Below are 16,113 nucleotides of genomic sequence, written 5' to 3' on the forward strand. Positions count from 1 at the left end.
CCCTAAGTGCAGTACCTTACATTTCTCTGTGTTGAATTTCATTTTGTTAGCTTTGGTCCAAGGTCATTCTGAAGTTTGATCCTGTCCTCAGGGGTATTAGCTACTCCTCCTAATTTGGTGTCATCTGCAAATTTGATAAGCACACCCCCAATTCTGTCATCCAAGTCATTGATAAAGATGTTGAATAGCACTGGGCCCAGGACAGAGCCCTGTGGGACCCCACTGGTCACTTCTCTCCCAGATGAAAAGGAGCCATTATTGAGCACCCTTTGGGTTCAGCCGGCCAACCAGTTACAAATCCATGTAACAGTTACATTGTCTAGCTCACATTTTACAAGCTTGTTTGCAAGAATGTCACGGGGAACTTTGTCAAAGGCCTTAGTGAAATCAAGATATACTATATCCACAGCATTCCCTTCATCTAACAAGCTGATAATTTTATGGAAGAAAAAAAAGAGAGAGAGAGAGAGATTAGATTTCTCTGGCATGACTTCTTTCTCTGAAACCCGTGTAAGACTTTTTGTGATTATGGCATTGCTTTCTAGATGTTCACAGACTCTCTGTTTAATGATCTGCTCTAGAATCTTTCCTGGTATCGATGTCGGACTAACTGGACAATAATTATTGGGATCCTCTTTTTTTCCCTTTTAGAAGATAAAGACAACATTTGCCCTCCTCCAGTCTGCTGGCACTTTTCCTGTTCTCAAAGATTATTGCCAATGGCTCCAATATTACATTTGCCAGTTCTTTTAATACCCTTGGATGTAGTTTGACTGGTCCTGGAGATTTATTTTCATTTAGATTAACCAGATATTCCTGCACTATATCTTTACTTATTCTGTGCTGAAATTCCCCTATTCTGTCCTCTGCTCCATTTTCCTCAGGTAGAGCATTCTTTGCCTTTTCTGAGAAGACTGAGACAAAGAAGGTGTTGAGTAATTCTGCCTTTTCTCTGTCCCCTGTTAGCATTTTGCCATCTCCTCCACGCAGTGGCCCTACCATTTTCTTCTTCCTTTTGCTGCAGACATATCCATAAACACCCTTTTTGTTGTTCTTAACCTCTCTAGCAAGCCTGAGTTCATTCTGTGCTTTAGCTTTTCTAACTTTACCCCTACACGTGCTCGCTATTTGTTTAAATTCCTCTTTGGTGATTTCCCCGTTTTTCCATTTCTTATACATGTTCTGTTTAAAACTTAGCTCAGTTGAAAGTTCCTTAGTCATCCATCCTGGTTTCTTGAGACATCTCCCATTTTTCTTCCACATTGGAACTGTTTGAAATTGTGCCTTCAGTATCTCCCCCTTGAGAAACTCCCATCCATCTTGAACTCCCTTCTCTTTTAGTATTCCTGACCATGGGATCACCCCCAGTATTTTTCTAAGTTTACTAAAATCAGCTTTCCTAAAGTCTACATGCGTGTCACACACTCTCAAGCCTCAGAGGATAGCAATGGCAAACCCTCTCTGAAAAACTTCCGAAGAAAGCCCTGTGGTAGGTTCACCTTAGGGTCACTGTAAGTCAGAAATGACTTGAAGGCACACAACAGCAATGACAAAATAAAAGCATTTATGACTACTACTACTAAATGAAGAGTATGGACAATGATGTTCTAATACAGCTTGCCATACCATCCAAAGTAACTGCAGTTAAGAAGGAAAAATCTTTCTTCTTAAACTTTTCTTCTTAAATTTTAAGTTGTAGTTCAATTAATTTCAGTTTCTCCAACTTCAGACCAAACAAACTGTAGTCTATCAAATGAAAGCAAAAGCTTCTGAGCCTCCCTTTACAGCTAGACTATAGGATGAACTGCACGAGGCAGAGAGGCTAGGCTCAAAACATTATCTACAGCCATGTGTGAAGCTGAAGGTTATACATGGACGACCACTTACTTCCTGAAAAGGACAGCAGTAGAGAAGAAGACATAGATGTGTTCTTCAAAACATTCTGAAGACTGCATAAATAGGATAATCTACTTTGTAAAAGCTTCATCTGTGAGTATTGTGGCTAGAAAAAAGGAATGTCCACAGCCTGTAAAGCACAAAGACACCACCACAGTAACTCTGACCATAGTAAAGAGCAGTTGGCATTAGCACTACAAAAATAGCAGCTGGCTGTCCCACCCCCATTTTCTGGAAGTGAGAAGTAGTCACTGGCACCAGATGAAGACAGCTTGGAACAAGGAATTCAGGAAGGGTCTCTCAGGCAAACAGAACAAGACATTCCAAAATGTTATTTTAAAATTTTGTCAGAAAATAATAAATATTTCTAAAACCAGGCATTTTTCAACATTAAAATATTATATACATTTTTTCACAGAATGGAGTTTTATTTTTGTTTTATTTTTTTAATGCAAGCAGCTGTGACTCAAGAGCAAAACTGGATATTTTTCCTCAATGCTAAATGGCCACTGCATTGCTTGCAACAAAATATACTTTTGCAAGCACTTTTAAACATACTTCTGCACTATTCTTTACTGATATCTGTCTTACATCATAAGTAAAGTGAGTGTTGGCATCTCACTAAAAAACAAGACTGTGACATGTTGCCCCACAAGCCAAGATGGCATAGTGGCTGATCCGTAAAATAGGAAATCTCTTGGTGAAATCTAGTTAGCATTGCCAAGCCTTTCTCACCCACAGCTGACTAGGGATAATAGTTAATGTAAAGATTATGATAATGTGCTAATTATAATTATCACAATTGTACTGTGCAAAGTGATGCTGCCACTTAGTAAATTCTGGACTAAGAAATAAATCATTGGTAGCTTCAGGAACCATGTAGAATCCTCACATTACAGGAAAGGAAAAGAAAGGAAAGGAGGCCAAGAAGACACATCCTTCAATAGTTCCCATGGAAGCCACAGTAATCTACTGTGATGAAATTAAATATGATCATTTCTGTACTGGATTACTTAAATGTTAAACATCTGTTAAATCTGTACCTTAATAGCCTACTGTCTTAGATTATCATCCAAAAACTACGAGCTCTGCTAATTTCACAGTGAATCTTGGGCCACAACTCCTTAGGCTGCCATTGGCTTTCCTGCTGTGCTGTCAGAAAACACACACACACACACACAGAGAGAGAGAGAGAGAGAGAGAGAGAGAGAGAGAGAGAGCGAGCACTTTTGGGATAAGTAGCTGAGAGATGGGGTAACTAGCAAGAAGTTTTTGAAGGATTTTAAACAGAAGTGCTAAACAAGTTGAAGAATTACTTATTTTTCACCAACTTCCAAACATCCCCTAAGTCTGCTGAGGTTTTGTAGAACATTTCAATGGAAAACCACAACTCACACATATGGCACTTCCTATTTATGATGTAAATAGGTGACAGAAAAGTACAGAGCTTCCAATGTTACTGGGCTGCAACTGCCATCAATCCTAGCCAGTATAGCCAATGGTGAAAAATGCTGAGAGCTGTATTTCTATAATAAAGGGACAAATACTCTGTATCCATCCCAAGTATAGGAAATACTGGATTAGGCTATATAACTGGCTGGCTACCCAATGAGTAATAGAAGAAATTCATAGCAATCCAGTTCCAGAATATGTCTCAGTGCAATAAGAAAATTATTTCACAGGTGTACATTCAGGAGATATGAATTAAGGCTATTCTGTATTCCCACCCAACTTTGACTCAGTGGAAAGCAGGAGGGACTTAACATGGAGATCCTTGGCAACACCCAATGCTTTAAGTTACATGAATGAATGATCAATTGCATACTTAACTTCCTCTGACCTACAAGGCTAAATTTAGTATTGAAAGACAAAAAGGACTTCTGCCTATTAACTATACCAATGAGCTATGAAGGCCCTTAAGAACTAAAGAACTCATTCTGAAAACCCATTCTGTTTAAACAGCCAGCCATCTGTATCCACGGATTCTGCATTGATGGTTTGAAAATAGTTTTTAAAAAATCAAAAAGCAAACCTTGATTCTGTCATTTTATATAAGGGACACTGTTTTACTTTGCCACTGTATATAATGAGATTTGAGCATCCATTCATTTTGGTATCCAAAAGGGAGACATGGAATCAAACACCAGATACAGATTCACCAAATACTTTATAAAAGTTCACTTCCTGTATCAGAAACCAATAAAGTAATCATGCCAGTCTGATTCAAATAATCATGATTTTATGATTTACCATATGCAAGAGCTTAAGATTCCTTTACCAGTTTTTGGCATCCACCAAAACCCAGAGAAGAAACTGCTAACTCCAAAAAGAGGAAGATTCACCATACGCTGGAAACAAAGCATTTTGAAGTACTGTAAAACAACATACTGAAATAATTACTATTACTGAAATATATGTATATACATACTTCCAAACTATTTTCTACCACAAAGTACCAAAATCATCTGCTTTTCAAAATATTTACACTTTCCCACAAGTAGACAATACTGAACTGGATTATTTCATACAGGCGTCCTATATAGTCATTAGCAATGCTGTGCCTAAAATATATCCACTTGCCTATACAGTGGCCCCTCCACATTCGCTGGGGTTAGGGGTGAAGTACCCCTGTGAATGTGGAAAAACTGCAAATAAAAAACCACTCTTCTTTTTACCTGAGAAAACTCCCCTCTAGGAATCTCCAGATCCTCCAGAGCAACTCCCTGGTCAACACCTGCCAGAAGGCGATCACAGAATCATGTTGGGAGGACCTGCAAATACCTAGAGAGGTGTTTTCTCTAAGGACTTCAAGGTTCCCCAGCCCAACTCTGGTCAACGTCCAGCAAAACTGCACTGGAGGACGAAGAGATTCCTAGAGAGAACATATCAATCAAAACCACAAATAATCAAAGCCGCAAAAGTCAAAGCCACAAATGTAGAAGGTCCACTATACAGCAAATGCACCTGCATTTGCATTTATTAGAAAAGCACTATTCACACCACACTCTGTTAGAAACAGTATTTCATTATGCAAATTCAAGGAGACATAGCATCCAAATCAAGATACAGCAAAAAGTAGTCCAACAGTCTTCTGTAAGTAGGGTCTCTTGGAAACTTCAGTTATTGGGTTAGTACTAGTGAATTAAGCATAAACTTGAACACCTTAGTGTTACCATAAGTCAAAAACAATTTGAAGGCACACAACAGCAGCAACATCCCATTAAACAAACTATGGGTCCATGGTGTTTTTAGCTGCTTCTACTTGCAAGAGACACAATCAAGTAGCATGCACAAAGCCACTACTCCTAAACAAGCAACCAGAGTTCACATGTCATGCTAAACAAGCTGCAGATAGAATAGCTAGCATTTGTTTAGCCACACTCTCTCAAGAGAAGCCAAGAAAGGGCCTTCAAGCATCATACTCTGGCCCATTCACAGCATTGTGACAACCAAACTAGAAAATTTCATTATGAACTTTTATATGTGCTGTACTTTTATCAGGGCTCTCAGCAAAAAGCCTGTTGCATTTCACTGCAACAGGCAAAGGCCTATATAAATCAACATAAACTAGATCAAGGAGCACATCGTTTTTAAATGACTTCATGTTGCTAGAGTAATAACAAAGAAACAATAGCTTGTCTCTTTACTCCCTTTTTCCAGGGATAAGACAATACTGTAGTTCTGATTGCAGACGTATGCCTATCAGATTATTAAAATTAAGTGTCTGAGATGAATTGAAAGCAGCCCCAGGATGAAACATTTTAGGACAATAAAACTTATATTTCTTGAAAATTCATTTCATCTAGAGCTCAAAGTTTTTGACATCACTATCAAATTCTCACTGTCTAAAAGTGGACAGTATATACAAAAACATATGCCAGAATAAAACCAGTTAGCTTTTATACTGCTATATAACTCTTTTTCATCTGAACTAGATCTAGTTGCTGAGTCCTCACAAGCAAGCATATCCTGGCACAAATCAGAGCACTGGATGCACATCCAACCCTCACAATCTGTTCTGTACCCCACACAGTTATACTGTGATCAATGGACATAACTGCTATTCCAATGCAGCTGTTGGTCTGCACACTTGATTCCTGCTTCAAAGGGCTTTTTGGCAATCTAAAAAAAGCTCCAACACTGATTAAGGCCAAAGCAGAAACATAGCAAGCTCTAGGCAAGTTAGATGAATCCTAATATCAGATGACATACAGCCAATTTGTTCTTAGAACACACAATTTCAAACTTGCAATATCAAAGCCCTGGTTCCAAATGGATTATTCCATTTTGAGCAAGCGTTTAACCAACACACGGGACCTATCTAAACTACATGTTTTTCACAGGTCACTGCTCAATTGGTATATTAACCCAAGGTGGCTTATAACATTTATACAGGTTGAGTCTTCCTTATCCAAAATGCTTGGAACCAGAATTGGTTTGGATTTTGGATTGTTTTGGATTTTTGAATGTATGCCTACACATACATAATAACGTATCTTGGAGATGGGACCCAGGTCTAAACACAAAATTGATATACACATAGAATGAAGTAATTTTATACAATATTTTTAATAATTTTGTGCATGAAACTAGTTTCTGTACACTGAACCATAAGAAAAAAAAGGTGTTCCTATCTCAGCTACTCATTTAAAAAGGTTTGGTTTTTGGAGTATTCTGAATTTTAGAATTCAGATTCAACCTATATTAAGATCAAGAAATCAGCACAACTATAGTCCTAGCTTCAGAACAAAAAGTATAGAAAGGGAAACCTCTGGGAGCACATTACTTGGTCACTCTGGTTGCTGTAGGAAGGTAAAACTGATCAGCACATGGACAGCTTTTTCTTCTCTGAGTTTGTCTGAAACACTGACTTTGAAAGAAACAAGTCCAAATTGAAAAATCTCTACCTACTTCATCATGTTTTACAAGACGTTCTCTGAAAATACACTTTTATTGTTTAGATTTTTGCAGCTTAATATATCTAAAATGTTCAGTATATGGTTCTACCTGACTAATGAACAGTGCAGACAACCCAACTGCTCATATCACAGTCTTTGGGAAATCTTGACAGCATTGTTTCTCTAATTAGAAAGAGTTCTTTTACTTCGTGTTATTTAATACCCAGCCCAACCATATATACTATTTAGGATGAATTACTGGCTATAGCATACTAGCCACCTAGCAAGGGAAACTGCCACTTATCTAATTAGAAAAATTATATAAGTATTTCACTTGAGTACCATCATGTTATTTTTTCTAAACTAGCACAGATATGCATGCATGCACATGCATTTGCACACACACATCCCAAAGGAGAGGCAACCTGCAAACAAATGGACATAATGTAACCCTGATCTAATTCACATAATCCCTTTGAATGTATGCATCTAAAAAAGTCAATTCACAGTTTAAACAGAAGAACTTACTGCAGAAACATCACAGAAGCAAAGGCAAACAACGCACCAAGGGCTAATTCTAACATTAATCCTTTGCTGTTGTCATATGCCTTCAAGTTGTTTCAGACTTACAGTGACCCTATCATGCTGTTTTCTTGGCAAGTTTCTTCAGAGCGAGTTTGCCACTGCCATCCTCTGAAGCTGAGAGTGTGTGACTTGCCCAAGCTGGGTTTACATAGCTGAGCCAGGACTCAAACCATGGTCTCCAGAGTCATAGTCCAACACTCAAACCACTGCACCACATTGGCTGTCAAGATTAATCCTACCTACAATATGATTAAGTAAAATCGAAATATAAATTAATAGAGCTGTTAGTAACTTAAATCGCACTGACTTTGTTAGGTCTGCTCTAAGTAAGATTAACATCAGATTTAGCCTCCTATATCTGCCATGGTAAATACTATGTGATGGGCTTCCTTCTCTAAAAGTGGCGCAGAGCTATATTCCTCCAGTTCATGCCCAAGCATTTCAGAAATACACATCTGTCCTATATGAAGGAAAAACGGGGGGGGGGGGGGGGGGGACCTATACACAGTTATTCCAAGACAACTATCACACTATGAATGTTTCATTTATTTCAAGTTGCACAGACTAAGATAATAGAAAAAAACGCCTGTAATATGTTGACCAGGCACATAGTAGTGGCAACTAAGATGAAACGTCTGCACCAGTTAAATAGAAACACTGCTAAACTCTTGAGCTTCCCAGCTTTGGGGGATGTCTTCAAAGAGGTTATTCTCCATTTCTTAACAGGCATGGTATTGTTATCTTATATAACTGGCTCTAATTAACCTCTTTATTGTATTACTTTATTTTTATAAAGAGCACAACTGATATGAAGCAAAACAATCCTAAAGCCCCATATAAACATAACAGACACAGGCCTGAATTGTACTTACATCTGTATTAGAGCAGAGTCACTCTAATAATGGGATTTACCTGTGCGTTGACTCACTATTCAAAAGAAGATTCAATAGGTCTACTCTATGCTAATAAGAGGACAACCCATAGAGTTCCCATACTGTTGGCACCAGAATTAAGAGTGGACAATTTTCTACAACTCCCCTCTGGCTGCAACCTTCTATGGCATCCCCCAATCTGCTCAAACAGTTCAGCAAAACCCCAACACAGAAAGTTTGGGGTTGGACGGCTGCAGGGAGAGGAGGAAACAACTAAAAATTCCCCTTCTTCATGCTCTATGATGAAAGCATGAAGAATGATGGAAGCATTCTGTCAGTGGAGGAAAAACTCACCATTGGTGGATTCCACTCTAAGAACTAAAGTAAATGAGCATTCTTAACATCTAACACACATAGAAAATGGCTGCTATTTAAAAGATACCCAGAACAGTCATCCTTTTACAATCATGGCACAGTGCGCCCTTGGTGTCTGCTGGGGCTTGGCTCCAGGACCAACGGTTGGTACCAAAATCCATGGATGCTCAAGTCCCATTAAATACGATGGTGTAGTAAAATTGTGTCCCTTATACAAAAGGGTTAAAATCAAGGTTTGTTTGTTGGAACTTATATCTTTTGGAATATTTTCAAGCTGGGGATGGTTGAATCTGTGGACAAAAAAATTTGTGGATGTGGAGGGCTAACTGTACTTAGAAAATGCAACATTTTCCTTCAAGACTGTCACTTGGGGCACCAATGAAGTGGCTGCCCTAACCTCAGAAGACAAGTAAACAGAGAGATAGAATCACAGAGTTGGAAGAGACCTCAAGGGCCACCATCCAGTCCAATCCCCTGCCATGAAGGAACACACAATCAAAGCACCTCCGACAGATGGCCATCCAGCCTCCATTTAAATACCTCCAAAGATGGAGATTCCACTATACTCTGAGGGATTGTGTTCCACTGTCAAACAGCTCTTGCTATCAGGAAGTTCTTCCTAACATTGAGGTGGAATCTCTTTTCATGTAGTTTGCATCCATTGCTCTATGTCCTATTCTCTGAAGCAGCAGAAAACAAGCTTGGCTACATCCTCAATATGACAGCCCTTCAAATAATTAAACAGGGCTGTTATATCAACCTTTTCTTCTCCCGGCTAAACATACAGAAAGAACCTCTGCCCATCTTGTAGCACCTTTGAGACCAACTGAAAGGAAGAAGCTGGCAGCATGAGCTTCATAGACTTAAGTCTACTTCCTCAGATGCATTTGGGGTAATGCATTTGAGGTGCACTTGGTGCAATAGCATCTCAAGAAGTAGACTTAAGTCTACGAAAGCTCATGCTGCCAACTTTTTTATTTTGGTTGGTTTCAAAGGTGCTACAAGATCTCTCTACATCAGTGGTTCCCAAACTCAAGTCCCCCAGATGTTTTGGACTTCAGTTCCCAGAATTCCATGCTGTTGACCAAGCTAGCTGGGGCTTCTGGTAGTTGAAGTCCAAAACACCTGGAGGACCAAAGTTTGGGAACCATTGCACCACATACTGATTCTACAGACAAACACAGCTATATCTCTGAATTCAAACCCCTGATAGCACAGTGGTTAAATTCTAGTACTGCAGCCAGTATTGCAGGTACAAGACTGTGAGTTCAATTCCAGAGCTCCAAGGTTGACTCATTCTTCCATCCTTTCATAGGTTGGTAAAATGAGGACCCAGCGTGTTGGAGGCAATTGGCTAACACATTGTAAACTGTTTCAAGATTACACCCGTCTGTCCACAATTGCTGGAGTTAGGGGCACAGGACACCCATGAATGTGGAAAAACCGCCAATAACAAACACATCATGTTTTTACTTGAGAGAACACCTCTCTAGGAATCTCTAGGTCTTTCAGTACAACTCTGTGGGCAACGTAAACCAGAGGTCGCACTGAAGGACTTAGAGATTTCTAGAGAGGTGTTCTCTCAAGTAAAAACATAGGGGTTTTTTATTTGTGGTGTTTCCACATCTGCCAGACACAGACCTGGGAATTGTGCTGAAGGAGCTACAAAGGGCTAGTGGAGTCTTCTCTCTAGGAATCTCTAGGTCCTTCGGTGAAACCTTTGGTTAAAGTTGACCACTGAGTTGTCCTGGAGCACCTAGATATTCCTAGAGCATGTATTAATAAAAATCTGTAAATAATCAAATTCATTAAAGTAGCGGGATGAGCGTACTTAGTTCAACAATGAAGCAGTATAGAAATGTCAATGCTATTGCTATGGCTAATGCCACCAAAGGATAAGCAGCCCTTTCCTATTACTGACAGTAAGAACTGTTTGACAGTGGAATATGCTCCCTTGGAAAGTGGTAGTCTCCTTCTTTGAAGGTCTTTAAACAGAGGCTGAAAGGCTATCTGTCAATGGGGATGCTTTGATTGTGAGTTCCTGCATGGCACAATGGGGCTGGACTGGATGGCCCTTGCCGTCTCTTCCAACTGTATGGAGTTTATAACACAAATACTCCAAAAAAATAGTGTAATCATGCAAAACGGTTTCGCACGACGCGGCACAAAACCCGCCATTAAAGCGGTTGCAAAGTAGCACCTTTTATTTTAATTCCAGGATTTCAGCGCTGACACATTTCCGATAATGGTTTTATTTGTGCGTGATAACCATTCGCACGATGGCTTTTACTTTAGACGTGCTTCGAATCTCTGTCTGAGGCCGAAAACCAGCCCAGGCTTGAGAAACCTCTGTGCTCCTGCGAGATCATCCTTACCTGCAGCTCGCACCAAGCCACTTCCACGGTGGTCTCGGTGTCCAGGCCCTTGTAGACGGTCTTGAAGGAGCCCCTGCCGATCTCGATGTCGAACTTGAGGAAGCGTCCGTCGGGGGAGACGGCCACCGCTTTGGTCTCCAGCTCCTCGGTGTCCTCCTGCTGCTTGTTCCTCTCGTCCTGGAGGTCCTTGGCGGAGGAGGAAGAGGAGGCGGCGGCAGCGGCCGAGGCGCTGGTCGAGGGCGGCAGCGCCGTCGGGGCGGCCTCCGAGCCTTCCTCCTTGGCCAGCGGAGGGGCGGCCTCCTTGGCTACCTCCTCCTGTGTTTCTGCAGCTGGAGGCGGCTGCTGCTGCTGCTGCAAGAGGAGCGACTGAGGAGGCGGCGGCGGCGGCGGCGGCGGGGACAAGGCCTGGCTGGCAGGAGCCACGCACGGAGCCGCCTGGCTGGCCGACTCCGGCGGAGAGCCCAGGACTGTGGGGATGCTGCCTCTGGAGGAGGCGGAGGAAGGCGGCGGCGGCTGCGGCGGCGCTGCGGGCTGCAGCCGAGGGAGCTCCAAGGCGGTGGCGTTGGAGTCGCAGATGACGCTGCGGCGGAAGAAGCGGTGCTCGGTGCCCGCCGCGGCGCCTCGGCTGTCTTTGTCCATCGTGTGCCGGCGCCGGCGGTACTCCTCATGGCGGACTCCAGAGGCCCCGCCGCCTCCTTCGGGGCCCTCGGCATCCCCGGTGGCGGCGGACGAAGAGGAAGAAGAGCCGCCCGTCGTTGTCCCGGCCGCCACTCCCAGCTTCTCCCCGACAGAGGTGTCCGAGCTGGAGCCGTTCTTAGGCGGCGGCGGCGGAGGAGCCAGGAACCGGGGGGGCTCCCCGGACATGGCGGGGGGAGAGGGGCGCGCTGGGAACAAGCCTCCGCCGCCGCCGCCGCCGCCGCCGCCGAAGAGTCCGGGTCAATGGCCGGCGCGGAGGACCGGAGCCGCTTCCGCTTGCAAAGGCGGCGGTTCCCGAAGGCTCCGGAGGCTCCTCAGGGAAGGAGCGGAGGGCTGCGGCTGCTGCTGCTGCCGGCGGCGGAGGAGGAGGAGGAAGGCCGGCAGCGCGAGGAGAGGAGGGGCGTCTGTCCGCCGCTCAGCGTCCGCATCCATCCTTCTGCAGCGGAGGGCCGAGCAGCGGGGCCGACATGGAGGAGGAGGCGGCGGCGGCGGCGGGAAGGAAGGGCCCCCGAGGATGGAAGGCCGAGGCCGCGGACTCGCTTTGCCTTCCCGCCCCGCCCTCAGTCAGCTCCGCTTCGCTCGGAGGAGGAGGAGGAAGAGGCCAGGCTTCGCCTCAGGGCAGATAAACCGCCGCCGCTGTGCGTCCCCTCGGCGCCTTCTGAGGGACAAGGCCTCCTCGCGCGGAACACCACGAAGACGACGAAGACGACGCCGGCGAAGCGGCCGCGCCAAATGGCGACGCTGCTGCCCCGAAACCAACACCTCTCTCTCGCGCGCGCACTCGCTCTTCTGCCTCTCCGTCCTCCTCCTCCTCCTCCTCCTCTCCACAGACAGCGCGAGACAGACTCAGAGGCCACGCCCACCCGCCTCCCCCCTCACTCTCGTCCACTGCGCCTGCGTACCAACCCCGCAAGCTTCATGGGAAATGTAGTCATAGCTTGGTTCGAATGCAAGCACCAGAGTCAAAGGCAGCCTGCGCGAGTTCCCGTGGTGCACCGCGAGAGTACCACGACGCGGGTTCTAATGAAGCGGGGGCCGATGGGAAGTGTAGTCTTCCTCTCAGAAATGACTAGGAAGGTTCTGTTGGGGGAGGGGTAGTGTGGCGGGTTTGGGGTTTTTTGCCCCATGAGAAATATGGAACATAGCGCATATATATATATATATATATATATATATATATATATGTATGTATGTATGTATGTGTATGTGTATGTGTATGTGTATCTGTTTTCATTCCTCTGTGGAGGAGGAAAATAATAAGGTTTATTTAGGTTCTGTACTTTTCACTCCCAAACAGAAGATGTAAAGTTTAATCAAATACACACCTTAATTTATTATTATTATTATTAATTTGTTAGTAGTAGTAGTACTATGAAGGAACATGGGAGACTGAGTATAGACAGAGATATGTAGTAATTTATTTCCCGCTTTTTTCCTGAAATTGCGATACAAAGTGGCTTACAAATTTAAAAAAACCTCAATACTGTTAAAAACATACAAGTTTAATTTTGTGTGTGTTTTGTTTGGGGGCTTCGTTCTCGTTCTAGAAGAATTTATTCCGTTTTTATTTATTTTTTTACTCAACTTTTATTACTAATTATTTCAAACAATCAGTCCATCGATAATCTATCACAAAATCAATCAAACAAATACAAACATATTACCATTCTCCAACCTTCTTTTACCTCTATTCTTTTTTCCCCAAACATTTTTATTAATTTTCTTATACGTAAAAATTTACAAATGTAAATGTTAAATTGTTCAATAGAATTACAAAGCGATCACAAGTTAGTCAATATCTACGTCGATTTATTTAATCTCTGTCCTTTAACCTTCCTTCCTTCCTTCTTTACTTCCTCATTCCTCTTCCTTCTTTCTCTCCTACTCCGCCTCGATCCCTTCCTTCCCCTTTCCTCCTCCTCACCTCCTATTCTTAATCCTCTCTTCCCTTCTTCATCTCTTAACTAACCTTCCCATCTGTCCCTTCATCTACTACACCATCTCTTAACCCCTTCTCCAACCTCCGACGCTTACTCCTACCCTCTTCTACTTATCTACACCTCACCTACATACCTAACATTCTTCTACATATCTCTATCTATACTCAATCTCCCTTGTTCTTTGACTTCCTTCCTCCCTTTCATCTTTCGACTTTCTCTTGTATCCCTTTCACTTAAAATTATTTAAACCTTTTTCGTAATCATTCTGATTATACCATCTTAATCTATATTCTGTTATATCATTTCTTTGATCATTTGTCCTCACTACAACTGCTTAACTTAGGCCTCATTCCCAATTACAGATAAATTTGGTGTGTGATCCAACTCAATGGATCGATTTGACATGGGAGCGTGGTTCCCACTACATTTGCCCCAATCACATTTTCTGTCATTTTCTGGCAATAATCCACTTGTGGTTCACATTTACCAATGAATCGATTCAAAATTATTCAGTTCTAGCCGTCCGAAGGGCAAATTTGAATCGCTTCCAATCCACTTGTGGTTCACATTTGCGCAGAATCGATTTATCAGAAAAGAAGCAGGGGAAAAACAGCGTAAAAAAACATGGGTTACATGGGTTTGGAGCATGGTCCCCCTCTCGGAATCACTTCAGCGATTCGGATTAAGTGGGAAGCAGGGTCATTTGAACCCGTTCAAACCGATTTGCTATCCAATTTGAAAGATAATGGGAATGAGGCCTTAGAAGATTTTATTCCCTATGTTTTGCTGGCATCTGTGACTAGCATCTTCAGAGATTGCTGACATGGAAGAGTGTGGGATGTATATATACACTCATCCCTCCATATTTGCAGCTTTGATATTTGTGGATTTGATTACTCACAGATTTTATTAATATGTTCTCTCTAGGAATATCTAGGTGCAACTCTATGGTCAACTTTAACTAACTGTTGCACTGAAAGACCTAGAGATCCCTAGAGAGAATACTCTACTAGGCATTTGTAGCTCCTCCAGTGCAGTTCAGTGGTCAGTGTCTGTTGCATGTTGACCACAGAGTTTCACTGGAGGGCCTAGAGCAGTGATGGTGAACCTTTTAGAGGCCGAGTGCCCAAAGTGCAACTCAAAACCCACTTATTTATTGCAAAGTGCCATGTCGCTCTGGCTTTCTACCAACAAACTCTGGCAAACTCTGTGCTGGGTTGATGGCACATGTGCCCACAGAGAGGGCTCTGGGTGCCACCTCTGGCACTCGTGCCATAGGTTCGCCATCACTGACCTAGAGATTCCAAGAGGTGTCCTATCAAGTAAAAACATGTGTTTTTGTTATTTGTAATTTTTCCATATTCACGGGGTCTTGTGCCCCTAACCCTGGCAAATATGAAATCAACAAAGACTTGGACAACTTCAACAGGAAAGAAGACACCCTTAAAGCAAACAAAGTTTGGCTACCAGTCCTGAAAAACACCAAACCACCCAGGATCAGGGTTCTTCCCAGCAGACAATGATCACTAATGAAGCAGAGACAAATCCTCCTTGCATATCCTCCCACCCTGCGGCCTTGCCATTCAATAACAGAACAACACAAAGATTAACATGGAAACCACTCCTCCCAACCTAGTCACACAGTGTGTGTGTGTTTATACACACACACACACACACCACTCACTCCCATGCCACACTCTCTGAAACTGCCAGCTACTGATGCCAGCAAAGCGTCAGGAATAAACTCTTCTAAAACATGGCCACATAGCCCAAAAACCCACAAAAAACTATGGATGCCAGCCGTGTAAGCCTTCACCTTCACATAGAAGTTTAATATTTTACTAGAGTACAATAATTAGATTAGGTTATGTTAGATTATATTAATAATAATCTACATTAGATTAATAATTTTACCCATTTCTCCCCAAGCATTCAGGTGGGGTACAACATAAATTAAAACATAAAACCATTTATGTTTAAAGTTTTATATAGTCCTTTGAATATATATTGTTCCAATTTTGTTATGCTGAGTAGTTAAAATAGTATGTGTTTTTGTGGTTATTTCTGCTTTCTTTAAAAGACTGTTTAGGACCTGGAAAAATGTTTGGAGAAGGGAGAAATAGCCTTTAAGATTTACATTTCAGCATGGTCAGTTGAAGCTGGGGCCTGGGTGCAGTGGAGGCCCTGGCAAGAGGACATATGAAACACATCAGGTGCACTTTACACATCTCTGGTGCTGCTAAAATAAAATGGTCATTGTGGTGGGTTGGCTTCAAGGTCTGTAGACTTTATCACACATGAGGAATTTCTCTTAATTTCGAATGAAAAGAAAGTGGAGCCAAAACACATTCACATGAATTCGCTAGTTCAGCAAATTTACGTGAATTCGAATTGCGTTCGAACTGGCTTCCCATTGCCCGAAAATAGTTTGCCATTGCCAGAATTTGTGTGTGGTAGTCTATCACGCAATAATGTG

The 16,113-nt window shown here is 42.6% G+C and overlaps 1 protein-coding gene across 9 annotated transcripts in view; it reads right to left on the reverse strand.

The window, feature by feature from the left end:
• WNK1 (WNK lysine deficient protein kinase 1) overlaps positions 1-12,501 on the reverse strand; it is a 126,500-nt gene extending 113,999 nt beyond the window's left edge. For all 9 annotated transcript variants that reach the window (XM_089527792.1, XM_089527791.1, XM_089527790.1 and 6 more), the window contains exon 1: positions 11,002-12,501. In XM_089527792.1, coding sequence (XP_089383918.1) covers positions 11,002-11,865 — 864 coding nt within the window. In that variant the 5' untranslated portion in view covers positions 11,866-12,501. The remainder of the gene's footprint in view (positions 1-11,001) is intronic.
• Positions 12,502-16,113: the final 3,612 nt, after the last annotated feature.

The sequence above is a fragment of the Sceloporus occidentalis genome, unplaced genomic scaffold, assembly GCF_023333645.1.
Source record: "Sceloporus occidentalis isolate IW3139 unplaced genomic scaffold, rSceOcc1.0.p SCAF_5, whole genome shotgun sequence".
In the NCBI taxonomy this organism is placed as follows: Eukaryota; Metazoa; Chordata; class Lepidosauria; order Squamata; family Phrynosomatidae; genus Sceloporus; species Sceloporus occidentalis.